We start from the raw sequence: 27,822 nt of genomic DNA on the forward strand, positions 1-27,822 counted from the left end.
CAGTCAGAGGTCAAAACAGGCAAACAGGAGCTATACTCAAAGCTGCCAGTGACAAGCTCCTATCCACATGATTGTTACTTGTTGGAAAAATGTTTTTATCTATTCCTTACAGTGACATCTCAAAATAACCTAAAAAAAAAAGACAGACGGTGCTACTGAAAGATGTCTGAATCAACGTACCAAGATACAACCATGTCTACCAAACTCAGCAACACACAATCTAAGGAGGAGATAATGCAGCTAAACTGTTAGTTTTTTAAAATACATAAGCAATTACATTTCCATATGAAAACTCCATGTGGCATAGACAATTGAGCCATCCTTTGGTTGACACAATTTGCAGTTGTGGAAAAACTTCTATGTAGGCAGGGTATCAGTGAACCTTTTACTACAGCCAAATGACCTTCCTCATGGTTAATACAAGGGGACATGACTCAGTTGCCTGAACAGAGATATCTAATGCTGGTTAGGCACCCTAGTAACACCTCCTTCAGCTGACTCCCATTCCTGAATGGCACTGGGGTCTGAGCCATGACTGTCAGGCCTGGGTGTATGTTTCTGATGCCACCAAGCACCTAGAACATCCACAGGTGGACAGATGGTTCGGCATGAAAGCTGTAAGAAAATTGTAAAATATCTGTCCTAAAGTGGGAATGTATTTAACCAAAAAAAAACCTTCCCAAATCAGCATCTTCCTCTCACAAATAAAAATTACGTACACTAGTTATCTAGTGGTGCATTTCCCTTGTGCAATTATGTATAATTAAGGACTATTTAAATATACAGGCCAAGGTTTTCCAAAGAGGGAAACTGAAGTGCATCACCTTCCTGGCCTGGGAATCCTAAGGGCGAAGTTTTGAGAAGATGTAATTGCTCAAAACAAGATTAATTGATTTTGATCTGCAAATCAAGACGGCACATGATCAAAATACTTTGATTCTTTTGTCTATAAAATTCTGAAAGTGGTTGGTTAAAAATAATAATACAGCAAGTAAAATATCCAATTATTTGCTTATCAGTGTTATCTTCACATTGCACTCTTTGTAAGCACAGCAGACTTCTTTTTTGCCTATATGTTTTCAATATAAAGTTTTCTATATATTTGAAACACTCTTCTCACTTTTAGCAAAGAAAGTCTGAGGGCACTCAAGGTAGCCATATGGAACAAAAGTGAATTATTTAAATAGTTATCATTTCCCCGCAGTATTTGTAACTAACAATTCTGTTTCTTATTCCTTACTTCTTGGTGGCAAAAGCCTGACTTTGATTCCAGCAAAGAGAAGTATCATAGCAATAACCAATTTTAGGCCATTTTCAGCATTCCAATCTTATGCTTGAAAAGGACAAGCAAAGGCAAAGGGCTGTGCAAATATGCTGCACATGTTCTCTCTTCAGAAGCAACTCCTTCACTCTCAAACGAGCAGTAAAGGGAAGTCTTAAAACAAAGGGACAAAAGAGAACCTCAAAATCTTGTCTCTGGAGCCTCATGGAGAAACAGGACCTACGTCCATCACAAACTGTGGAGGCTCAGCTGAGGAAGCTGGGGATGCATAAAGAGCAGGTCCAAGAACGTACTGGAGAACAGACAGAGGTAGAGGTGACAATGACGATGAAGAGCTTGCAATGTACTGTTAGATGGACAAAGATCGCCGCCTTTTGCTTACCTCAGTTACGTAAAGGGTAAATTTAGGGTAGCTAAAATCTCATCACACAGGGATACAGAACTACTATTGACTGAAATACGTCCCCTGTCTATTATCTATGCTGTGCAGCCTACACTAAATACAGTCCTGAGTGCATCTTTATGGAGGACAAATGCCTCTCTGACTCACATGGATTAAGGCTCTAAATGAAGATTTTGCATTACAACAAAAACCAACCCACCTTATGAAGCAGGGTTAGAGCTACACAGTTCTCTGGAAAGCTGACACAGGTCAGTGCTCAAGTATGGTACGACTGAATCCTGGGTCCTATTCCTTAGTACAGCCTCACTCCTTGCTGTGGGAAGGGTCTATCAGAAGTTCCACAGCAGCTCTAGGGGATTATTTAATTTGCTGTTCAGATCAGATTTTAAGTTTATGCACACACACATGGAAAAATCAGTCTCATCTGTAAGAGCATTTTTAAAAAAGACTTTGTGTGTGTGAGACTCAAACATGTAGGCATCTTTCTTCTTCTGGAAAAGGATTAAGTCAAGACTAGGAAAGCTAGAATAACGAAAGAACAAGACCAGATTTTAAGTATCCTATAGAAACTAAACAGAAATTCTTCAAGTCATAGCTGGCAAAAGCCACCTTTCTGCTATTCCATTGAAAGAGGGGCTTTGCTTTATTTTTAAAACTTTAACATATTCATATTTTTAGAGCATATTGGAGCTTTAAACTTGAAATACACAAGATGCATCTGATCACCCATTTTCAGTTCAAGCCACGAATGACAAGCAATGCCATCTCAAAGTATAAGAAAAGCTTTCCAAGCGTTAGCAAAAGGCAGAAAAATTGGGAGTGCTGGCTTTTGCTTAACCTACAGTTTGCTAAAGCAGCTTGTCTGGAACAGTAGTCACCAGACTAGACCAGCATGCATGCTGGCTCCGGCTGGCCAGAGGAAGTTATTCTGCCCAAAGCGTCATTCTGTGCTGCTCTCAAGGAATTCAAAAATTCACCCATCATCAATTGACCAGATGCAACCAGTTACACAAATATGAATATCCAATCACAAATCAGATATATCCTTCCTCCACACAGGCCAGCACAGTGTTTGATCCTTCCAGAAGAGGACAGCTGTCTCATCCTACTTGTATTATTAGAATCAGTCACCTCAACCTTCTCTACAAAACTTGCCCTCCCCATCAAATATATCCTTTAAATGAAAATTAGTAGTTCTTAGAATAATCAAATATGTGTATTACAACAGTATGGGAGAAAGAATATAGATCACACTCTAACCATTCCTGTGAGAACAAATGAGAAAGCTTCCAAGAACATCTCTTGAAAGACTATCTACAGTCTTGCTTAGGGCACAGGCCCATTTCTCTTTAGCAGTTCCAAAGTGAACTCATCAGCCATAGCTTGGAAGAGCAAAGAGGAAAGAAAAGACTGTGACAACTTATAGTTACTCATAACAGGACCCTAGACATTCAGACACAAAAATCTGAACAAGATTGACTTGCAAGCAAATCTCCCTCACTTCTTTGAACATTACTCTTCTACATGTAAAAGCTGAAATCTTTCCAGTATTTAAAATGCTTATTTACTATTAGCTATTTTCTTGAAAGGGAGAGGACAACTGGTTGCACAGCTGGTGTCAGCAACTGGGACTTGTCTTTTATACACATGGGACTGGCTTCCATAATCAAGGACTGATTTCTAGGAAAAGGTGGGATGCACTTGACCAAGCAGCTAGTTGGCAAAGGTGCTTTTATTCTGACCAACACAGCAAGACATGAGCAATCCAGGAAGCTTCTGGAGTGCATTGACAGTAACTTCTTAACATGGGTGACTGAGGATCCAACAAGGGAACCTCCTCGACCCTCACACTTAGAAATAAGGAAGAATGAGTCCAAGATGTGAAGGTCAGGGGCAGCCTTCGCTGCAGAGACCTTGAATGGCAGAATCCTGTGAAGAAATAGCAAGGCAAAAAGCATGATCACTATGCCAGACTTCAGGAGAGCAGACTTTGGCCTGTTCAGGAGAATCTCACAGAGAGAAGAGTGCACAAGAGAGCTGGTTGATTTTCAAGGATCACCCACGCCAAGCTCAAGACTTTGCCCAACTTCCTGCACCACAATGTGCAGGAAGTTGGGCAAAGGTCACAGGGCAAGACTTTCCCTCAGTAGACTTTTGGGAACACTGAAACACATTACTGCCAAGCTGTTGGGCCTTGATGCAATGCACTCAAAGGTGTTGAAGGAGCTGGCCAATGATACTTCAATGCCACTCCTAGCAATTTTTTAAAGGTTGTGGTGACTGGGGATGTTACTAAGGTCTAGAAGAGGGAAAATATCTCTTCCATTTTCAAGGAAGGCAACAAGGAATAATTCAGGGAACTACAAAGCTGGTCAGCCTCACCTTGATGCCTGCAAAGGTGATGAAACAAATCTTCCTGGAAGCCCTTTCTGTATGTAGATTGGATGAAGGTGACTGGAAACAGTCAGCAGGGATTTATGAAAGAGAAATATGCTTGACCAGACTCATAGCCTTTTATGGTGAGATGACTGGCTCAGTGGATGAGGAGAGCAGTGGATGCCGTTTATTGTGGCTTTAATAAAGCTTCTGACAGTCTCTTCTAACAGCCTCACTGACTAATGAAGTAGGGGCAAAACCAGGGGACAGAGAGATGGACTGAAATCTGATTGCACTGCTGTACTCAAAAGGTTATGATTAGTGGCATAAAGTCCACCTGAAGGTCAGTCAGTATTGGTGTACTCTAGGGACTGACATTGGAGAAAGCATTGCTTAAGATCTTCCTTAATGACTTAGATAACAGGACAGAGTTCACCATCAGCAACTGCATAAGCAGGGGAGTACACCAGATGGACATAGTCCCATTCAGAGGGACCCTGGCCGGGGTATAGAAATGGGCCAACAGGTAGCTCTGCAAGTTCAACAGAGTAAAATGCCAATCCTGCACCTGGGGAGGACTAAGACTAGTCATCAATACAGGCTGGGGGCCAACCAACTGGAAAGCAATGTTGAAGTGAAGAACACTGTGGTTCTGGTGAACAGCAAGCTGATCATGAGCCAGCAAGGTGCGTTTGCAGCACAGAAGACCAATAGTCTCCTGGGCTGCATTAGGAAAAGTGTTGCCAGCAGGTCAAAGGAGATGATCCTCCTCTCAGCCTTGGTAAGACACATCTGGAATGCTGGGTTCAGTTCTGGGCTCCCCAGTATAAGAGACATAGACAATACTGGAGGAAGGCCAATGAAGGACAACAAAGTTAATCAAGGGACTGCAAAATGTCATACAGTGACAGTCCTTGTATGACAGGGACTCCTGTCATACAAGGAGAGGCTGGGGGATCTGGGACTGCAGCCTGGAGAAGAGAAGGTTTGGGGAGATTTTATCCATATCTATAAATACCCGATGGGAAGGAATAAAGAGGACAGAAACTGACTTCTCACTGGTGTCCAGTGATGGGACAAGAAGCAATGGACAAAAAATGGAATAGAAGAAATGTTGCATAAACATTCTTACATGAGAGCATTCAAACACTGACCCAGAGAATATGTCAAATCTCCATCCTTGGAGACATTTGAAACTCAACTTGACATGGCCTTGAACTGCCACTGCTCTGTGTAGGGGATCTCCAGAGATCCCTTCCAAACTGAATGGTTCTGTGATTGCATTTGGTAGAAAATAAGTAAAGACCTGTTAAATTTGATTCTTGGATACAGAAATGTTCTATTAATAGATTTAATCTCTTTTAGGGCTCTGTATGCATTTGTATTTGGCTCATTTGATGTAGGTGGTCAAGAAAGTAAATTGAGCATAGTAAGGCAGGTCCTAAATATTTATGCCAATAGCTGAATGAACATTAAGGAAAACTGACAGATATGGAGTTAATTCTGGAATGTGTTCAATGTAGTTTGCAGGAGAAGTTGAACCTAAGTCCACCCACCAAGACTAAGCTGCACTAACTAGCTAACACGCAACTGGTTTGGATTTATGTGAAATACAATAAAAACCCATTTTAGAAGTCTGAGTATCTTCTCGGTTGAGCACTAGAATAGTGTTTGTTCAACTGGACTTACTTCCTTTACAGTTTAACTTGAACAAAAAGATAAGGAATGACACATCCAGTAGAAAGAACTCACAGACATACCCCCTATTAAAAAAGTAATATCCTAGCTTTACGGGCTAACTCATCTGCTTAAATAAACAAAACCCATTATATTGGTGTAAGTAAGAGGTATATTTAAATTTAATTTTTAAAAACCTCATTTAAAGGGAATTGACTTGATTAGAAGCCTTAAAAAAAAAAAAAACAAACTGGAATGACTGGGGTTTTTTTAACCCAGAAATGTCTTGTATTAAGAAATGTCTTTTATTCCTAAGCTAATAAAAACCACATTGAGTCGTCAGAATATTAATACTGACCTTCTAAACCATGGTGCTAGTAATCAGATAATCCTTATGAGTTACTCAAATAGTTACTGATCAATTTATCGTTTAATTATTTATATTGCCATAACCCCTAATCTCTCAGCTCTGCCATTTCCTTCTCTCTTTTATCACGGATTAAGTAGGAACCTCTCATCTTCACAGGCAAGGTTTTTGATATGCACCTAAATGACTGGGATCAAGATTAGTAATGCTGTAGGCAAATGTGCCATCTGGGGGCACATAAGTGAAAGTCTAAAGCATGCTAATCTCAACAATTAATGGCAATAAAACCTAACTCCAACATTGATAATCAAGACCAGTTTTATGGACAGACCAGTTCTCATACATTAGCCTACCAAGAAGTATCTCTTAAGCTGCTTAATTCTACATCACTATTTTATAATCTTAAGGAATCTTACATCTGCTTTAGCTTTCTGTACGTAACTGGATACAGCAATTGCCCACAGCAATTGTGCCTGTAGCAATGGTGCCTACCAAAAATTAATTAAGGACTAGACTGGTGGGAAGAAGAGATTTGATAGCTGCCTACAAAAGAAGACTGACACTAACATAAGGTTGTTGTAACAGTGAGTATAAACCAAGGTAGCCCTACAGATCTCTAGCCTGATTATGAGATTGGCATACCGTGTGGTTGATAAAGATGCTTGCAAGAGAGCCTGCATGCAGTTTTAGGAAGTTATACCAAACATCAGTGCTTGAATGGGGCAAGGCCATTCTGTTTCCATTTAAATAGAAAAGCAAAACCTTCATGGTCACATACCTCATTGCAACATTGCTGCCATCAATAACTATTGGCCTCAGGTTGTCACCATCCTCTGTCACATCCTCCTGCAGTGGAGACTCTGACCTCTGAGACTCTAGGGAAGACGCTTCACGCATTACACTAGTGTTAGCATTAGTTACAGTCTGATCAGTCTCAGTTTTATTCCCAAGTTTGACAAGTTCTCCCAAAATATCATTTATTAAAGCATCAGTACCAAGTTTATTGAGTACAAGTTGAACCTGCTCTTCAGAGTAACCCAGCTTAAGTGCAAACTCCAGTTTGGTTTGATATTCTTTCACCACATCAGGGGGCTTTTTGACTTCCTTAGGTACTATCTGAGCCTCTTCTATCCTAAAGTCTTGCAAGATTTCATTTCTTTTTAGTATATGAGGCTCTAAGCAAGGAGATCGGCACAGCTCTCGGTGAGTCTTAGGCAATAAATGTGACTCCGATGCAGAATTATTCAGTCTCTCTGAATCATTATCAGAATTTGTGCTTTCTTCAGAGTCACAGCTGGAGCTTCCGGAAGTCTCTTCAGATGCCTCCTTTTCTACATCTTCTTTCCTAGAATTAACCTTATCCATTGTTGGCTTCTCCACCACTGACCAAGGTACAATTGCATTTATTTGTGTGCCAGTGCTCCCCACATAAAGGTGGCCTAAGTCATGCCCCAGATGATCCTTCAAGCCCATGAAGCTGCTGCATGTACTTGACTCCACCTTGTTGTTTTTCTTGTATTCCTGAATATAAAGTGTTCCGTATTCCTAAAGAGAAAACAAAAATGTTGCAACTGGTTACATGCATTACTTATTTTGTATTTCCTTGCTGCTTCCTCAGAACTGCATTTATTCTCTCCCAGCAGAGAAACAGGACCTTTTTCTTTCTTTAAACATGGGAAACTTTCTGTGGGAAAAACTTTTCCTAAGGAACATCCATAGCAAGTGGACAAATAACTAACCATTCTGAGTTTATCAAATGTTTTTACTTATACAATTCTAGAAATGGATTTATGAAAGAATACGAAACCAAACACTGTAAGTTTACCTACTGTAGCATAGAGACAGGAGACTTGTCATGACTTAAAAACAATGAGATATTTCTTCTAGTTTGTCTATATTATAACAACGAAAAAAAATATGTGACTCTAAAATACAAGTACTAGAAAAGCTTTTTAAACTAAATATCTCAAACTACGTTGAATAGAAAGACATTAGCATAACACTAGATTATCTATCTTATTATTAACCGAAAACATGATTAAACAAAAACTTATCGGCCCTGAAAGACACTATCTGTTCAAGTGAATACAATCAAACTATTTATGAATTCCCTTATAAAGTTATAATTAAGGCAAGAAAGACTAATTGCTCTCAACAGAGTGCTGTATTACTAGCACATACAGTATTTAGGGACATGGATAGATCTAATGGCCAACAAAGCCAACGGAAGTCTTTGCACTGATTGCAACAGATCATTCATCAAGCCAACAAGTCAACAAAACTAAAAGCTGATTTCAGCTCTTGGACTAGACAAGGACAAGCCTTTCGCTGAATCAAAACTATACATATATAGACAGGAGTCATTTAGGAAGAATGGAAGAAGACAAGTTGCAGTTTTGTGGACTTCATACACTTGCCATATCAGTCTTTCTGGAGGAATTTTGCATAACAGTAATTATTCAGAAGGTAGCCACCCAGTTCATCACAAAGATTACTTCCACAGCCTACACTTAAAGGCAGATTGCTACCTCTTTCCCTTACTTTGTTCTTTCAAGCAGGAATATTTGCTAACTGCTCCAATAAAGAAAGTAAAAGATAAACTATTTCTCATAAATAAAAATGGACCATATGGACCAATTGTACTGCAGGGTTACCATGAAAAAGAAGAATTTAAATTAAGGAAAGACTATGAAACAAAGAGTTCTTTCACACTTCCATCTTGCAAGGCAGAATATAAAACAAGATACAGAGGCAAAGGACTTCATTTGAACTTGATAGATACACTACAGACACAAATTTCATCAAGGAGGACATACTGAGAAAAAACATGTCCAACAGAATCTCTTGACCTATACTAATACAAATAATAGGTATATCTCATGCACAGCCAAAATACATTAATTCTGCCATCCCCTTGCAGGAGCATTTAAGAATCACCCAGTATTTTTAAAATACAGTATACTCTGCTCTTCTTGGGATAAAAATTTACTAGTGTGCACCAGAGAAATTCATCCAGGATTAAGATTAGAGAAAATCGAAAAAACACTCAAATTCATGGTTCAGTAAAAGCAGACTCTATAGGCATTGACTGCCAAGACATCACCACTCTGGTGGAGCTTTTTGGTTATGAGGCACAAAAACGTACTTTACCTAGTTAAAATAACTAAATCTGTCTGTCATCAATGTTTTGATCTCCAACACCTTAACCCAGGCAAGACTGATAGAAAAGAAAACAAAATTTTACTTAAATATTATCTTGTTAAAAGGTAGTAGGACTGTAATTCTCAGGCAGTGTATTAATGAATATTGCATTCTCTTATCTCAAATACAACAAGAATTTAGGAAATTAACCTTTTCACATGGTGATTTATTAACTAAGATAATACACCCGATAGCACAGAGATGGTAACAAATCACAATATCCCAATAAAAGGATACAGTTAAAAAACCAACACTGTGGCCTTCACAGAACTGACACCACAAAAAAAAAAATAATTAAAACAAATCGCAAACAAGCAGCCCCTATTGGAAGCCAGGCTGCTTAGCAACTGGCCTCCAGTTGCTAGGATGCGCTCCTTTAACATACCATCATGAATACTAGCACAGCGAAAGAATAATTTGGTATGAACAAAAGCCCATGAAAGAGAGCGGGACTTAAGTGCGTCTGGTTTCCCCTCCGAGAACAATGCAGCTGCCAAACCAATCTGGAAGCCCCGACATCATTGTTCCACCAACCCCACAATCTGCTCTGACTCGAGGAAGTCTAGTTAATGGGCAACACTTTTAAGCTGGACTGAAAAGTTGAGCTGGCTCATGTACTGCTGCTGCAGAATACAGGGAGATAATGGGTCACTGCCTAAATCCATGTACTGTGAAATGTCATTTTAGCATTGAACTAAAAGTGGAGGGAGGGGTTTTTTTGGAAGGGGGGGAAGAGGAGGTTGCATATTAACAGCATCAAATAATGAAAGTCTGAAGTACATAGATTAGAAAGAGGATTTTTTTTTTTTTTACTGTTGGTTAAAATAATACTTAAGTCATTCTCCAATCGCTTCTTTCTTGAAGTTTAAGTGCTTTACAGCAACTACCAGCATAACACCCTCCAATGGGATTCAAAGAAGTCACTAGCATATGAATGTGTCTGAAGATCAGGCATTATATGAAACGTACTTTAGATGATTTGCACATCAACTGCGTATGAAAAATGACTGCAGACTGAGCTTGGTCCATTGTTAGAAAATATACATAATCAGCCTCACATCTATCTGCTTTAAGTCTCCTGTCAATCTCCATCATGCTCCAATATACAATTGTTTATTTTGCACAGAACTCTACTGTTTTTCAGAAACTATTTAAAGAATAGAATAATAAAAGCAGTAGTATTAACATCTCCCACATATAGAATATTGTCACCATCCTATTGCTTTAAAAGGGTAGTTAAAATTATGTTTGTACTGCAAACCCAAAGCTAAAGATTTTTTAAATAGTTTTGCACAAGCAGTACACTATTCCTGGCATTTGGCCTAAACCCTGCATGCAAACTGTAATTATTTTCAGGCAATTTTTTACAATGCCTGTGAACTTTGTACATCGTATCTGTGGTCAGTAGCATCTCTTAGAAACATTACACTTTGGAGCTCCCATCATGATGTCCTTTATGAGATTCATTGACTAGAACCATGAAAATCAGATGTCACTGTTGAATGCTGCCAATTATTTTATCTTGATTTGGTTATTGAAGAGCAATGTGCCAGCCAGTCAATTTGAATGAATTTGTATTCTAAATAAACACTAGTGTACCTCTATACAGGACAATGAAACTTGTGAAAACTAAAAAAGGTCACATTTATCCAAGGAGTAACATCAGCTAAGAACTCCTTTATTTAAAATGAACCCTCATTACACACATATGGTTTTAAAGTACGCTTTCTGATCAATGCAATAGAGCTAAAAAAAGTATCTGCTATGAATTCTAACTCAAATGAGAGCCAAACAAACAAACAAAAATAATAAAAAAAAATTCCTGTCAAGGAAGTCTTCAACTTTTGGTTATGCTCATCACAGTTTAGTAAAAGAATTTTACGAAATTTTATTTATTAAAAAGTCAATAAAATGGGTAACTCCCAATTTAGACATAGCTATAACAACACAAGGTTTAAACTGTAGCCTGTTTAAAAGTACAGTATCTCACATTAGGTTCACTGTTAAAGGCCTAAAATACTGTGTCAAAGACATTTATCGAGTATAAATGTAATAATCCAGATGAGCACTGGGCTATTACATTGTAGAAGCGTAATCTTTTCCCATTTCTTAGAAGTCACCACTATTTTCCACTAACCATCAACAAGCAGCCTATTGATTCACCTTCACACAAACCAGAAATATTTCTCAAAGGAATGTGATTTCTCAAAGGCAAGTAGATATCTAATCTTTTACTGAGTATTCAGAATTTTTTCCACTTACAGTTGAGCATAAGAGAAGCAATTTAACGCAAATTTAGTTCACAAAGGAAAATAACAAAGAGTAATATAGTGTGTCATGTGGCACAGTATAAGAGAAACTGTGTATTCTCAAAAGACCATCAAAAAGTTTCTAACGATACATTCTACAAGGAAATAGTTCAACATATTTTCACATAGGCAGACTTCTTCTAACTCTTCTCTACATGACATGGAAAATATTGAAATCAGTTTGTTGAAACACTCATTACTTGCATAAACAGAAGTGCAGAGTTGATCAGAAAAGAAAAAAAAAGAATGTATCCAAAAGATACTGCAACAATGCAAATAAAATAATGAATATGTAATAAATACCTACTGCTGTAGTTTCTATGTATTTAATTACCATTGTATTTCAGCGAGTGCTGTTGTCTGCATCATTCTATCCAACAAAGGAGGGATGTCCCATTGAACAGATTGGTTAATGCTCTGGGGCAACAGATGTCTACTGGAACTGCAGGAGACCAGCAACTGGTGGCCTGCCCATCTTCTGAAAACTTTCAATAGACTCATGCATATGTTCAAACAATAGGGCATGTGGTAGAAATGCAAACCTCTTTTTAACCCTTTTATATGCTCTCTTTCCCTCCCAACTGATATATGAAGCTCTTTGTTTTGTTTTGTTTTTTCTTTTCTTTACAGGATCCTTGGAACACAGGCTCATGGAGTACACTGTGTTTGTTCTTCAGCCTAACATCTGAACTCAAAACATAAACCAAAACAGATTAGAAACTTTATAAAAACAGCCAGGCTAGATCTGACACACTGATAACTAGCTTTCAAAGCACAAAACCTTTGACTGGAACATCTGAGAGCATCCTAATGCTCTATCTTACACTATAGTATCTTCAGATAGCCCGCAATGGAGCTCTTCCCATTTTCACAAATACAGGAAATTTCACCCATTGTATGGTATAATGGAAAACATCTTTAATTTTTTTTCTTAAAAGCTTTTTCTACTAGTTACAATGTAAGTAATAGCTTATTTGCAAAAAAAGGGTAAATACCTATAAAGTTGAAACCTCTCCATCTCCCCACTGGGCTAGAGAGAATTTGTTCTGTTGATGGCTACTGCCTACCATTTTCAAATTCTGGGAAATGCACCATTACCGATGCTTTTGAAAGTTCCTTAGTAAAACACACTGGGCGAGATCCTTGCTTTTTAATATACAAAGTCTTAAGACATAACTGCTTTTCTTTCCCTCTTTTTCCAAGAGACACCCAAAGTGTGCAAATCTCAGCTGACACACACACTACCTCATTGTCCAAATGCAAACTGGTAACACTGAAACACCTGAAAGGTGAAACATCCCATTTGTGCAGAGAGAAGCCCATATACTTACGTTCGCTGGAAAACACACAGACATTAGTTTTTCGTAGCTGTTCCAGAAGCAACTCCTTAACACGATTTCAGCTGCAGACTTCAGGCAAGCAAGCAGAACAATGAATGGACGAACAGATGGACCCGCGATGTCTTTGCTTAACCTATTACTGAGCAGCCGCGGAGCCAATCACGACCCAGAGAGCTCACAATTAGTTGGCTGGGCAGATGCAAGGCAACCTCCCCACCCTGCATCAGGTTCGGAGGTTTCTAAGATAAGCAAGTTGATGTCATTCTCAGGGTCTGCCCCGGGCAGCATGTGTATTAACGAGGGGTGTGCAGCAACAATAGGCCATACAAAAGAGACTAGCAGGCAGCTGCTGTATGAGAGCCAGAGTCATTAGGGAGCAGGCTGCCAACAAGAAACACCTGGCTTGGGCAGACTTCAGCTTCTCCTCATTGTTTCTAATTCATGAAACAAAGAAAAGAATTATTTTTTAAGTAGTAAAAATTGTGAGTTTCTATTAAAATATATCAGTCTCAAGGAATATAATCCCCTCTATTGTGGAAACAAAAAGTTCTTTGTCAGGAAAAATATTAAAGAGAAATAAATCTATCAGTAACTATTGTAGTCCCCTTTTCTTGTTAGCAAAATTAATCATAGGGGTATAAAGCACAAGGAGGTATGAAAGGAGCCCACACTAAGTACTGAAATGTATTCAGAAACAGCTTTCTGAATTTTCTGGCACTTTTGTACATTAGTCAATAATTGAAACAAATTTGCACTTACACACAACTCTTAGAGGACCTGTGCATAATTTCAGTGGAAGGTGAAAGTGATTAAACTAAACCCACATAATATTAATATGTGGAATAATGGATATTTTTAAGCAGTAGAAACATTAGAGCACTTGATAGAAAGGAACCATGAACCACTCTTTTGTTCTCTAGTCACTCATATTTGTTTGCAAGAGAATTTCTTTCCTTTTATTTTCCCCATAGATCTGTTCTAGATGCCAAGATCTTTCCACCTCTTCACAATGACAGAATATTTGAACAAAAGTCTGGAGCTAGGCTATAGCCAACTTTTTATTGTCTTTATTTTTAATTGAAGTAAGCCACATAGAAACACAAACTCCAGTCCACATCTCCCCTCACTGCCCAACATTTTCACTGCCCAACACAGACATTTAGCAATGTAAAACTAGCAAGGCTTGATGCTAGAAAAAAAAAAGTGGAGCACTGTGGACTTTCAAGTAAGAAGTTGCCACTGCTGATAACCTCAGTGAAGACAGGTCAACACACAGAAGGAAGGAATTCTACATTTGCAAGTGTTCATCTGAATGATTACTTAAAAGCGTATTTACTGAACTTCAGCATACATGACTAAAAGCAATACTGAGAACCAGAGGCAGCTGTCCTTCTCTGTTTGTGAGGACAGGCAAACTGTTGGGAAACATCTACTGTGATTTAAAAGAGGAAAACAATGAGAACAGGTTTGTTAGAACTGTTTTGAGTAACTTCTCAAGCTTTATGTGGATATTAAAGCAATTGAACATAGTAAATGAATTACATACCATCATGCTATTATGCTGATGCATTTATCATGTGCCCAGATATTAAGCTTCAAAGAAGAAACTCCAACTATAGTTTCTCTGCACTATTCATTAAACATTCCTAAAAACAACTACTAACACCACAATTTTGGGCCTTTTAAGTCAGAGGAAGGAGGAGACTCCTCACTAATTTCTGCCACTGTGAACACAAAGAGTGAGAGAAAGCTACCCACGAGCACAGTGGGATGCCTGATCTCCAGCACTGGATTAAGCCTCTTAGCAAACAGTGAATAAAAGCAGTGATCTGAAAAAGCTAATCAGTCCCTGCTGTGGTATTTAGACTACCTCAGTTGCCAGTATTGGATAACGTTAAGCATATTAAAACTTCTGTAAGCAAAATAGGAAACCAGTCCAGTTCACCTATGTCCAAGAACTACCAATAAATGCAATCAGGATCACTTGGCTAATCATTCATTGAGTATCTCCCTGATTAGAGCTAGGTATTTCTTTTGCAATACCAGTGATCCTTGCTTTGCAGAGGACACGATACCCTTTACAGACATCTATAACAAACAGAACTCTGTAGCAGAGAATTGGTGTACTTAGGGCTCTACAAGCACATCTAGGGCAAGTCTGTGATCTGGCTTAGAAATCTGCCTTAAAAATAATGTTGTAGGACGTTCACTCGCAAAGATCTGCCCCCTCTATGTCCTCTACAGTAACAATAAGAATACTATCCTGTCCCATGTCCCTCCTCAACCACCCATACTCCAACTCCACATCTTCAAGGAACCAGGGCTAAACTTCAGTTGCAGATTAATGTTCATGAAAACACTATGCTGCAGCACTATGACAGAAGTAAGAACAGATACAATCTGAAGACCTAACGTTATATTGTTTAATTTCCTGAAAATATTCTAGCAAGCTAGTATTGCTATTCGAGCAAGTAGTTGCATGAATTAAGAAGACATTCTCTAATTCTACCTTATGCACAGCATCAGTTGCTTAAACCAGCTTCTTGTTCTGGAAGCATCTTCTCAGCTCTTCCCTAAAAGATGTTGGGCTCTCCAAGGTATACAAAGTGTCAGATAGTCCTATTATATCACACTTGTGATGATAGAAAAGTGTTCATATTAAGGTTGAACCAGTACACGAGGCTTCCTTCTGGGAATGATAAACTCACCAAAGACACCTTAGTACAAAGCAGTGTAGCTCTCCTATCAAATCTGTGAAAAGCTGTAAGAGTATCACTAGAAGGTATACATCACAAAAGGACACGGCAAGTTCTACTTCTTGAGCTAAAACCTCCAAATCCAATAACTAGTTCAACAATTTCCTATCACCATACCCAAAATATGAAGAGCATTTAACTGGTGACCAGTTAAATATGGTCACCAAAATACAAAGCAAACACAACAGCTCCTTCAAATTTCTGGTCTTGCAAGATGAGTAAGCTATAAAATCCTATTTTTGTGGTTGCCAGGTATTGGACATTTTGTACAGTGCTTGTCAGGTCCCTAATGCCACTTGATTAAACAGCGGGGCAGCACAAAATCCTGAACTGCCTGGAGCTGATGAGCCTGGGGACTCCGTGGCAGAAGGAGATTTCCGAATGGCACACAGCAAGGTGACAGGATGCTGTAGAGAGACACGGACCAGGGTGAACCCCTCGGTTTGGGTGAGGGGTGGGAAAGAGATCATCCGCCCCATACACTGCCCTGCCCAGTTTGGTGTGAAAAGCATGCATGGAAGGATCAGAAAGACCTGAGGAAGAGCTGGAGCATCTGTGAAATTCAGCCAACATAGGCTGAAGATCTAATGGAAGCACTATTAAAAAGGGGAAAAAAGTGCCCCCCCCCCCAAGCTCCTAGTTCCAGCCACCTCCTGTTGTTTCAAACACATCGAAAACAAAGCCTTATTTAAAAATAAATTATTTTATGCCAGCATACAAAATGGTCATTCTGTAACTCAAGTAGTATTATTGCAGCAACTAGAAAGACAACTTGTTCCATTAAAGTATTTAATTATCTTTTATTGTAGAACTTTATGCTAAGCCTGCAGTAACAAATGATGCATTTGCAAGAATACATTGCACAAGTTAAAACAATCACGTACCATAGCATTTATAAAATAGAAATGAAGGTTGTATGCTACAGCATACAACTCACCACTGTGCCATTGCAAAATATCCTACATTTACTGCTGGACTTGAGAGCTGCAAGGGAGATGCTTATCTTTAAAATTACAAGGTGGAAATACAACACAAATTCTTTTCCAGTTAGTATGTGAAGAGATGCAAACTATCCTAAGTAGAACACTTGAAAGAAGTTTACCTAGTTTTGAGGAATGGTAAGTGGTGCTCTAGACTGTACACACAGTCACAAAACCAAAGAACCACCACCACTCTACAACTATATAGAAGAGTGAATTAAATGACCAGTAAAAAGTGGTCATTAATTCAGAAAAAGGACTGATATTATGATAAAGAGGAGTAATGTTTTGCCTAGAGAATAACTATCCTTTAAAAAAGCCATATCTTAGAATAAGGGTCAACTGTATTTTCAAATGCAGTGTAAATGTTTGCAGAAAAATATGCACTTTCAAATGTATTAAAACAAAGTGGTGGAGAGTTTTTTCACTCTTTGAAACAAGACTGATCTCTCTCTAGTTATCCTTAAAATTTAAAAAACCAGAGACGCATATTCCAGAAGAGTATCACCTTAAAAGAAGGTCAGAATGTCCACAATTTCTAGTGTAATCCCACTAGATCAGCAGTATTGACTGCATGCAAAACTTGTGCAAAACCTGCAACATTTATCATGACGTCCTCTAATGTTTTGAAGAGAATATTAAAGCTCTAAGTTTTATCATAAGTAGTGATTACTTTTTTGCTAACCATGGGTAAAAACAGATCCAGTGTTTCCTTGTCTGTCGGTAGACAAAGGCAGTGACCATGAGCTGTTCATCATGAGATGACAAGGTGCCCGCCTGCAGCTGCACAATTTCCCTGCATTAGGAGCCCAACAGGCTTGAGCCACACCAGCCAACTACACAAAAAGCATAAAGCAGCATTCTGCAACAGCAAAAACACTGGCGTCACCCTTCAGTACCACCCTGAGAAGTAGCTCCTGAAATGAAATACATTTTCTGAAGCAGACTTTTATTTTGAAAGTAAATAGTTTTGATTTTTATTTTTTTTTTAACCTAAGAGGATGGTGAAAAAGTCACTGTCTCAGCACCATAACTTCAGATATTCATTGTAGGCATGGATCCCTATGCTGTGCTCCTTCCACAGTATCACAGAATCACTGAGGTTGGAATAGATCTCTGAAGATCATCTAGTCCAAATCCTCTGCTCCAGCAGGACCACCAAAAGCCAGTTGCCCAGACCCTGTCCAGACAGCATCTGAACATCTCCAAGGATGGAGACTCCACAACCTCTCTGGGCAGCCTGTGCCAGGTGCTTGGTCATCCTCACAGTAAAAATGCATTTCCCGATGTTCAGAGGGAACAGTCTATGCCCATTGCTTCTGGTCCTGTCCATGGGCACCACTGAAAAGATCTCGGCTCTATCTGCTTTGCACACACTCTTTGGGTATTTATATACATTGATAAGAAACACATGAGCCTTCTCATCTCCAGGTGGAACAGTCCCAATTCTCTCAGCCTTTCTTCCTAGGAGAGATGCTCCAGTCTCTTTATCATCTTCCTAGTCCTTTATTAAACTCGCTCCAATTTGTCCATGTTTTCTTGTACTGGGGAGCTCAGCACTGGAACACAGCACTCCAGGTTGTCTCACCAGTGCTGAGCAGAGGGGAAGGATCCCTCCCTTGACCTGCTACACCACTCCTTCTAACATAGCCCAGGACACTGCTGGCCACCTCTGCCACAATGACACATCAGAGCCTCAAGGATTTTCCCATTTTTAAGTGGATGCTCCAACTCAAGTGTGGTTAAAACCCAGCACAAACATACAAGCCACTATAACCACACCTGCACACGTATACCGGGGCACACACCCAGACATCATGATCGTGTAAGTCTGTTTCCAAGGGCAGTAAGTCAGGTGGTCAGAAATTCTTGGGTTTTTGGGGGAACAGACATACATGAATATTGCACCAGATGTGCCAGGAAAACGTTTGCCTTTGCTAGGCACATAAGCAAGATGACCATTTCCACAGTTTGTCTGGTTAAGGTTCAGTTTTGCAACTCTGCCTGTATTCATAATGGTAGATCCCTTCACCCCCTATTCTGATACAGCCACATGTAAGACCCACCCCATTTGGTGAAGTCTTTCTTTAGGACCGAGCCCTCAGCTACCATTTTCTGTGCAAAACTCCCCACCTTTTTATCATATTTAAAAATGCAAATATAAGGGAAAAATACAATAGCTGCCACTAGCACCATGAGGTAGGTCTAACAGGGGGTTTTTTTGCTTTCTTTAAAACTTTACTTATTATCTTGTGTTTATTTCTGTCCTTTTTAGGGATGCGAGAGTACAAAACATCTTTAGTTATCAAGAAAATCACCGAAACTAAAAATCCTTAAAAAAAAAACCAACAAGAAACATCCTTCAGTTTTTCAAATTCCAGTCTATAGACACCAAAGGGCCTATCCTGTTTTACACAAACTGCCAAAGTAACCCAAGGAAATTCAACCTGCAGTTTGGATACTTTAAAGCTGGGCCTTCCAGCTCTACCAGGACATATTCACAGGTTTGCAAGCCAGAAAGCACTGAAACCCCCTTCCATGCACTAAGATGGAACAGCAGGGGAGTGAGAAATGCGCTGCCCATTTCCGTATCAAATGGGGGAGCAGTGTTTATTTTAAGATTATAACTAGACCCACTCTGTTTAACTTATTTTTTAATTTCATTATTTATTAATTGAAGCAGACACTGAGACGCAAAGCATACCAGGGGAAAAAAAAAAAAAAAAAAAGAATTTCCAGCGATACGTACACGTTAGATTTGATCCTCTCCCACTTCCAGAAAGAGTCACGCTGTCTGGATGCTTTCTGAGCATGAAAATTTGAACTGTCTAATTAACTTTCCCTGTGACAATACTGGGCAGCCAAACAATGCTTACAACTGTACATAGCGTACACCATCATGCTTAGCAAAGTACTTTTATTCAAATTTGTTCTGTCAGAAGAAAATCCTCTAACAAAACTAACATGTTTATGTGCAAAAAAAAGTATTCTCTTCATTTAAATACAAGTTTAAGAGACTTAGCTAGTCAACCTAACATCTTTTATCTGTGCCACAGACTATTATTAAGAGTCTGAAAAGCTCGTCAGAGGAAAATAGGCCTCTCAAACCGTCTAGAGACATGGCCAGGTTGTGTTTCAGGCCATGCTGCTGGCAATAGAGCTCCATAATCTCCAGGGTTCCTGGACAGAGTTCAAGGTGTTAGTTGGACTCTGTGTTGCCCTAAATGGCTTCACAGTGTTATGCTTATTTGAGAGACAATTCCTGTGCCTGTACCACACGGCTGCAGTTGTCCTTTTGGACTGGAGCCTTCTGTGAGATAGCTGCCAGCAGTGGATTTTCTGCAAGACTTTCAACCTTGCCATTTACTCTCTACCGGGATGAAAGACTCAGAGAACATGTTAAGATTCAATTTTTTACCCGCATTTAGTAAGAATCTGGGGAGACAGATCATGCAGTTTGTCAAGACGTACTTAGTACATAATTGTTTCTTACTTTCTGGGGAAGCTTTTAATAGACCTGACAAGTAGCAACAATAGCCAGATCTTATACAAAGTGAGTTACTGCAGCTGCAAATACAAGTTCAAAAAGAAATAGAAAGCAAACAGCTACACAGAAGTCTATGTTACTTCCTGTCATTTAAGTATAGCTTTTCTTCAGATTTACTGTATCCCTGAACTCAGGAGAGACCACCAGAAAGTCCTCTGAGCTACATACACCAGGCTTCGAAATCCTAAAATTTTACACATTAATAAAACGGATTGCTCACTTCTGTTTAATAACCTAATACATCAAAAAGAGATGAACCATATTAGTGATTTCACATGATTTTTCTAGGTCTTCACAGTCTCAGAGTCATTTCATCCTGAGCTCAGAAGTCTGCAACTTTTAAAGTAAAAATTAATATTGCAGACCAAATTTTCTTCCATTTATTTGGAAAGCCAGCTAGATTTTAGACCTGTGAACTCATGCACAGACTTCTTCATTAAGGCTAATACTTTGAGCCCTTTTGGGCCCCCAGAGCCCACACTTTGCTTTTCAGAGTCCCATCTTGTCATGAAGTTAGATCTGATAACAACAGATGCAAATGGGAATACTTAATTCAGAACTGATGATGCTATTAACATTCGGTATTAAATAATTTAGTTTGGAAGGGATCTCTAGAGGCCAGCTAGTCCAACGAGCCCCCACTTAATACAGGGTCAACTACAGTAGGTTGCTCCGTGTCTTTTCCAAGTCAACTTCTGAGTATCTCCTATGCTGGAGACTCCACAGTCTCCCCAAACACCTGCCCCAATATTCAATATTTATTTAATATTTATCCTCATGGTGACATTTTTCTTAATCTCCAGCCAGAATTTTTTTGCTCTAACTTGCAACTGCTGTCTCTCTCCCTTTTGCTACATGCCTCCAAACAGAGTACTTTGTCTTCTCCATACCCTCAAATTAACCAGCTGAAGACAGCAATAAGATCCCTCTTATTATAAGATTCTCTTAAATAAGGCTGAACAAATTCAGCTCTCCCAGTGCCTCTCCTTATACACTGTACTTCAGCACCCTAATCATCCTAATAATCTAGCCGTCCACTAGACTTGCCCAGTAAATCAGCATCTTCTCCTGTCCTTCAGAGACCAAAACTGGACACAGTGCTCCAAATGCAAACTCATCAGGGTCACAAAGAGGTAAACGATCACTCTGCTTGACACGATGGTAATACAGCCTATTTGGCCTTATTACCTATTTCTGCAACATCATCTTGCACTTATCAAGGGATGAGGCTTTACTTTCCACAAAAGGATTCCATGTCAGCAGATGAACTAAACCCTATTTACAATGCCCACTGGAGGCATCTGTTTTCAGTCTGCCTGCTACAAACATTTTCTCATCCAAGCTCCCACAGGCATACCCATGAGTATATCCAAGCTGCAGATGAACAAATCAAACTGCTCACAGAAGTAGGCAGCAAGAAAGATCAGCCTTAAGATGATGATGCTTGTTTCAACACTAATGAGTTCACTTATCTGAGGTCTCTCTTGCAACAGCTGTATATATCAAAAGGGAGCTGATTTGTAACATACTATCATGAAAAATTTAGCAAGGTGTACCGTGTGAACTACAGATTGGTACCACAGCCTCACAAAACTTTGGAGTTGCCAGTTTTATGAGACAAATCAGATGGAAGACCATCACCAAATAGTGAACAATAGAGGCCATGCATGGTACCAACACAGTTATACTTATCAAAGCCAAAGGACAATTATTCTCAGTCTTGAAAAAGATTGGCTGCATAATTCCACAATGCAAATACACGCTAAATCTTTGTGAGATCTGTAGTTTAGTTCCTCCTAATTTATTAGGCAAGGGTGGTTTTCACTTAAAAGCGACAGAGCAAAGAGTTCATAAGAAAGAAAGTCACAATTTTGAATGAGTCCTGGCAGTAAAGTCAAACTCCAGCAAGTGGGCACTACCTAAACACACACATTTATGAGCCATGCTGTCTTTTGCTGGAATCAGATGAAAGTCATATCAATGTACACGATACCAGATGTTATTTTCTTCCACACAACAGCTACAGTAAAAAGTTACTAAAAGACAAGTGAACAAGTGGCTGGGGAAACAGCAGTTGAAGCAGAAAACTCTGACTTTAATCTTTCATCAGTAAGCATGGGCTGTAGCTCAACAACTTCAAGAAAGCCAGACTGTAAACCCAACAGTGACAGTTCCAGAAACTCTAATGAGTCCAATTCACAGCTTGGCAAGAGCAGCAAAAGTCCAGTTGGCAGCCCAGCAAGAATGGTAGCACAAATCCCAGAAGCAGCTGCTACAGAGACTTGTGAACCCAGGTGCACAGCCCTGGGCATTTGTACATCACAGCCCTTCTCTAGCCAGAACAAACCATTTCCAGAGGTGTATCTGGCATTACAAATACCTTGTATTGGAATTACTGCTGAAGAAAAATCATCTGAGGTTTTCAAATTAGTTGAAAGTTTTAAGGTGGAGAGGCCTTAGGGGATGTTGCTGCAAACTATGATGCTCTAGGACTCTCCACTAAGATAAAGTGCATATCTCCGTGAAAGTGTTTATGGCAGTTTTTATAAGAGAACTGTTTCTCCTCAAGAATGAGGCCGTGCATTGAATCTAGAAAGATTAGATAAATCAGCGACTCAAAGATTAGCTATACAGATGACAAAGGACTGAAGAGGCCTGTTGAGAGTCAGGGCACCAATTATAACGGCAACTGGTAAAGCACAGAGATGAAGAATTACATACATACCACCTACTTACGTTAACAGTTTAAAGAACAAAAGGAGACTAGAGAAGTAGCTTCTGTTAAAGGAAAGTAGCTTCTGCTTAAGGAAATGCAATCTGTCCCTTTTCCAGGCAATCTCTGCCAAACCACCAAATTTCATTAATCCTAAAATGAAAGGTCTAAGTCATAGCAAAAGAGGAATTTTCAGTTCATCACAAAACTTCAAAGTTTGATGGGACTGATTCATTGATTTCACAGCTTAACACATTAGTTTTTACAGCTCATAAGGGAGCATGGCTCACACAAACAGTCATTTAGGAATTATTCTGTGAGTTTTTACCTATTAGCAAAAGGCTCAAGGATTTTACTCTTTAAGATGCTTCCCAGCCTCTGAGCTTTACCTACCCGTAGCAAGTAGAGTGCTTTTCAGGTATTTGCAATAACCTATGTCACATTTACTGAACACCTCCAGCTTCACTGATTCTCCAGTCCCTGGCACTCCTCTGCAACTTTCAACCACCTCCCAAGACATTCCTTTCATACCAAAAGAAATTACTGTATTTCTTTCATTGGGAGGATTAATAACGTCCATTAAACGTTCCTGCACTCCAAACCACTGAACGTCTTGCTTTGCCTCTCCCTCCTCTCTCCCCACTCTTTTCTCAAAATATCAGTTTCCTATAAAGTAAAATCCTCCCTCCTGAATAAAGCTTACGTTTCTTCACTATCCACCCACAAAAACCCTATAATTTTATGATGGAATACATTTTAAATAGTCTGTATAATCCTGCAAAAATTTTATGCAAAGGACATCTTTATCCTGAAAGAATTTAGAACCAAATCATTTTGGTCTAAAACAGACATATTGGGAGCTACATTTGTTAGCACATATGAAGTTGCTACATTCAAAGGACAGCAGATTCTGGGATGGTCTAACATTCTATTTTATATTTATCTACCTATTCACACACGAACATATAAATATATAAACAGACATCTACCCTCCCAGGGAGGAGAATGATGTATGTCCAATTTTAAAGTGTTACACTGGTATCATAAATCAAGCAAATACAACCTTAAAATGGCCAAGCCAACAGAAGAGGTAGTCTGGCACATGCTGTGAGGTAAGCCTGGAAGAATGATGAATCTCACAGTTGCAGAGGATGAGCTTCGTTACTCCCCAGGGTAAACTTTGAAAACGCCTTGTCTGGACCTTTCCAGTCAGGACAGCTGAAGTACAAGTCTTAAAATTAAGGTACGCTTTCAAAACACTCACTCTGCAGCTATGACTCAAGAATGAATAGTTTGAGTTTACCAAAAAGCTAAAATAATTCCTTAACTGGGTAATACATCCTTGCAGAATGCAAAAGTCAGTGTCAAATGTCAACCCCAGCGCTTTGTGCTAAGGAAAACACAATTTGGATTTTTGGTAGCATAAGCTCAGCCCTTTACACAAGAAATGTGATCTAACCTGAAGTAATCAATCCTGATAGGTAAAAGAGAAATGCCTAGTTCATCTAAGCAGAAAGCCCCAAGGTTATGAAATCCTCCGTCACTTTCTGCTCATCACTAAACAACCTGGTAATGAACATGCCTTTTGACAGAGCCTCAAGCTGTTACACAAAAACATTTAAAGATGCAGAGCTTTACAGTGAAAAATCTCCTCTAACTCTGGAGATCTGCCTATTCTACAAGGCATATAGAGGAAAAAATACAGATAGTGAGAAAAAAATAATGAATTAAAAAAGAAGAAAAAAGGGAGACAGGGAGGGCATGGGGAAGAGATAAGAGCAGGTGAAATGCCTCATAACTCTACCAGGAAGGCAATTATGAGCAGATTAAAATTGATTTTCTATCTATTTGCTACCTGAAATAACTGCAGTTTGAGACCATGAGGTAAAAATAATGAATGCTGCGTGTTACACCATCTCACCTTTGTTCTTATTATATTCTACCTTTAACATATAATTTAGTAATTAAGATGAAGTGTTAATTCTTTCAAGCATAAAAATATGGGCTTGTACAATTAATGGGTTTCTTGCTTCAAACATATGGCAGAAGTAGTATATTTATTGTAAATATTTAGCAAGCTTGGAGACATGAGGCATTTTAAACATAACTATATATAATAAGAGATATAAAGAATCACTACACAACAACTTCAGTCTGAGGACAGAAACATTTCGGTCTCTTCAAAGAAACAACTCACTGCAATCTTGGTAAAACATCTGTTTCTCACAGTACCTCAGATACAGTTTTCAGTACCACAAGTCAAAAACCCAGAGTGTAATCACCTTGATCACTAATAAGGCTGCCATTTAGATGCCATAGCAACAAACACTACAGAAATGAGTGAACGATGAAATATCTCTCAAATAAATTAAAAAAACTCTTATCCATGACTACCTACCCATATGTGGGACACTGCTTCACAGAACAGCAAAAGCAGCAGAATAATATTTACAGAAGAGGAAAAGGAGAAGTTTTACATCACACATTTTCTATCCTTCCTCTTAGTTACTATAACCCTCGCTCCCACTTTCTTACTACTGTTACTCTCTATGAAGGACTTCACTTTTTAAGAATTATTTAAAATACAGACTATGAAGAGATTGATGATTGCAAGCTAAGGCTAGAAAATCCAGATTATGATCTGTTTTAATTAAAAAATAAAGTGCAACCAAGGAAAACACTACACAGACAGAAAGTTTTTAAGGCAGACTTTTTTTTTTTTTTTTGATTACTGGTTCTAAATAGAAGTTGTGGATCTGATGCAGAAAATACCAAACAAGATTTCATGACTTCTGTAATGCAAGAAGTCGAACTAAGTCACAAATCTCCTTTCTACTGAATGGAGATGCTTAGCCTTAGCCATTTCTGAGTACAACGAAAACTGACCTGAGCCAAACAAGTTCCTCATTTCACTTCACACTGAATTGCTTTTTTTCCAGCTTTTTTAAAGAGTATTTTCAACTGCATGTCTGATGTATAAGATCTCACAAAATAAAACCTCATAAGGTTTTCAATTTACCTATGTAAAATTGAACAGTAAAGAGGTTTCATCAAATATCAAAATGAATCTCCAATCTTTCCAAGTCTTACTGACTGCAAGGCTAGTTTTCTTCAAAAATATGAACAGCTCTGGAACACCAATAATGCTTTTAAAAGTTCATACAACCCAGAGAAGCAGGCAGTGAAATCACTCCAGAGGAGTGTTGCTCAACTCAGCAGTCAGACTGAAATGCACAATCTACACAGATGAGTCAAGTCTGGATAATCCCTTTACGCTCTGTCAGGTTGGGAGTATGGGGCTGTTTTTAAATGGCATACTTTCAATAAATTCCACTTCTCTGCATTTACATTATTGGATGACATTTTTAAAAATGTGTTGTGATTTGCAGATATGTAAAAATATTGCTAGTGGAGTTCTGTCTATTAGGACCTCATAAATAATAACTGCCTTTTAAAAAAGATTGCAAATGGTAATGTTAATTATAACACCACCGAGTGACTGCTGCCCTATGGAAGTCCAGTGCGACAATAAAGGTGTCATAACCATGGCAAGGTTTGTAGACAGACGAAATACCTAGATATGTTTCAACTACCCCCATTTGGAAAAGATAAAAAGAAAGGAAGTTTTTGAATTCTCGGGACTAAACAGTCTAATTAATAAAAAAGAAGGGGGAGCAGGGAGAGAGAAAACAGAAAAATTTCCCCCTACTTCCTTAAAATTGTTGCAAATGTTTTAAACTGACATAACAAAATATCTTTAAAATAAAAACATGCTTGAATTCATATCCATTCATGAAAGATTACACTTTGGAGCATCACCAGATAGAAAATTTATTTCACTAAAATATATCTAATACAGTCTTGGAAGAAGTCTTATTTTCAACTAGCAGGCATGCTATACGGGCAAATGGTTCGTGGTAAGGAGACAGTGGAAGAGGAAATACCCTGCCAGTTTGAAAACCCAGACATACTTGAATGGTTTATTTTCCTTCCAGATCAAAAGACTATACTACTGCTATCTTAAGTATGTCGTTAATTGCATAACCCTAAGAGCCGCAATTATGAACTATGACTCTGCTTTGCAAACACAGATCAAGAGGACAAGACACAGTAAACAAGACATTTCAATACATCTGTTGTTCAAGAAGTGTGGTTTACTGTTCAGCAGGATGGGTTTACTTAACCCAACTTTCGGCAACACCATCGCCTAAGGGCTATTTGGCCCTGTCACAGCTACCAAGCCAGAACCTGGCACGGGAGTGTCAGACAGGGCCAGGTCCGACTGCAGAAGGTGCTGCAAAGCACAGCCCAGCGGAGTTTCCTCCCCCGGGGGCATTATAAAATAACGTCACCGCTCCACAAATACAACCCTACATGCCCGGCGTTACTCAGACATGCCTGCAGGATTAGGTCCAAAACACACAGGTGACTGAAAATTAATTTTTAAGAGAAATTAAAACTTAAAAGCCACAGCCAGATCTGAGAATGGTGAAGCCAACACTTATTACGGTTCTATTAAATAGAGCAAGCCGGTTCCCTCACTCAAAGCACAGGGAATAAACCTACACTTTCTCAAAGAGTTATTAAAACAAAACCCAGAAAACCAACGCCAAAAGTTAGAAGCAGGGGGACGGCAGGGGAGGTAAGAGTACCTGAAATAACTTTTAATTTCTTCTCAGGCTCCCGGTGCCCGCGGGTCCCCGGGACGGCGCAGCCCGGCGGGCGGGCCGGGACGGCGCTGGGGAAGGGGCACGGCCGCCCTGCCGGCTCGGCCCGCGGCTCCGCCGGGGTCGGCAGCGACCAGGTCGGGGAGAACTTCCCGGAGGGACGGGGCCTGCCGAGGCGCGGGGCGATCCCGCCGGCCCCGCGGG

The 27,822-nt window shown here is 39.3% G+C and overlaps 1 protein-coding gene across 4 annotated transcripts in view; it reads right to left on the reverse strand.

Moving 5' to 3' along the window:
* The window catches only part of ZC3H12C (zinc finger CCCH-type containing 12C), a 45,416-nt gene that overhangs the window by 16,720 nt on the left and 874 nt on the right, over nucleotides 1-27,822 (reverse strand). For 2 of the 4 annotated variants that reach the window (XM_027653240.1, XM_027653220.1), the window contains exon 2: nucleotides 6,884-7,650. In XM_027653240.1, coding sequence (XP_027509041.1) covers nucleotides 6,884-7,578 — 695 coding nt within the window. In that variant the 5' untranslated portion in view covers nucleotides 7,579-7,650. Of the gene's footprint in view, nucleotides 1-6,883; nucleotides 7,651-9,456; nucleotides 9,478-27,603; nucleotides 27,687-27,822 lie in introns of those variants that run through there. The other 2 variants (XM_027653229.1, XM_027653249.1) reach the window with 2 other exon arrangements.

This window comes from Corapipo altera, unplaced genomic scaffold (assembly GCF_003945725.1).
Source record: "Corapipo altera isolate COAL_440 unplaced genomic scaffold, ASM394572v1 0, whole genome shotgun sequence".
NCBI lineage: Eukaryota > Metazoa > Chordata > Aves > Passeriformes > Pipridae > Corapipo > Corapipo altera.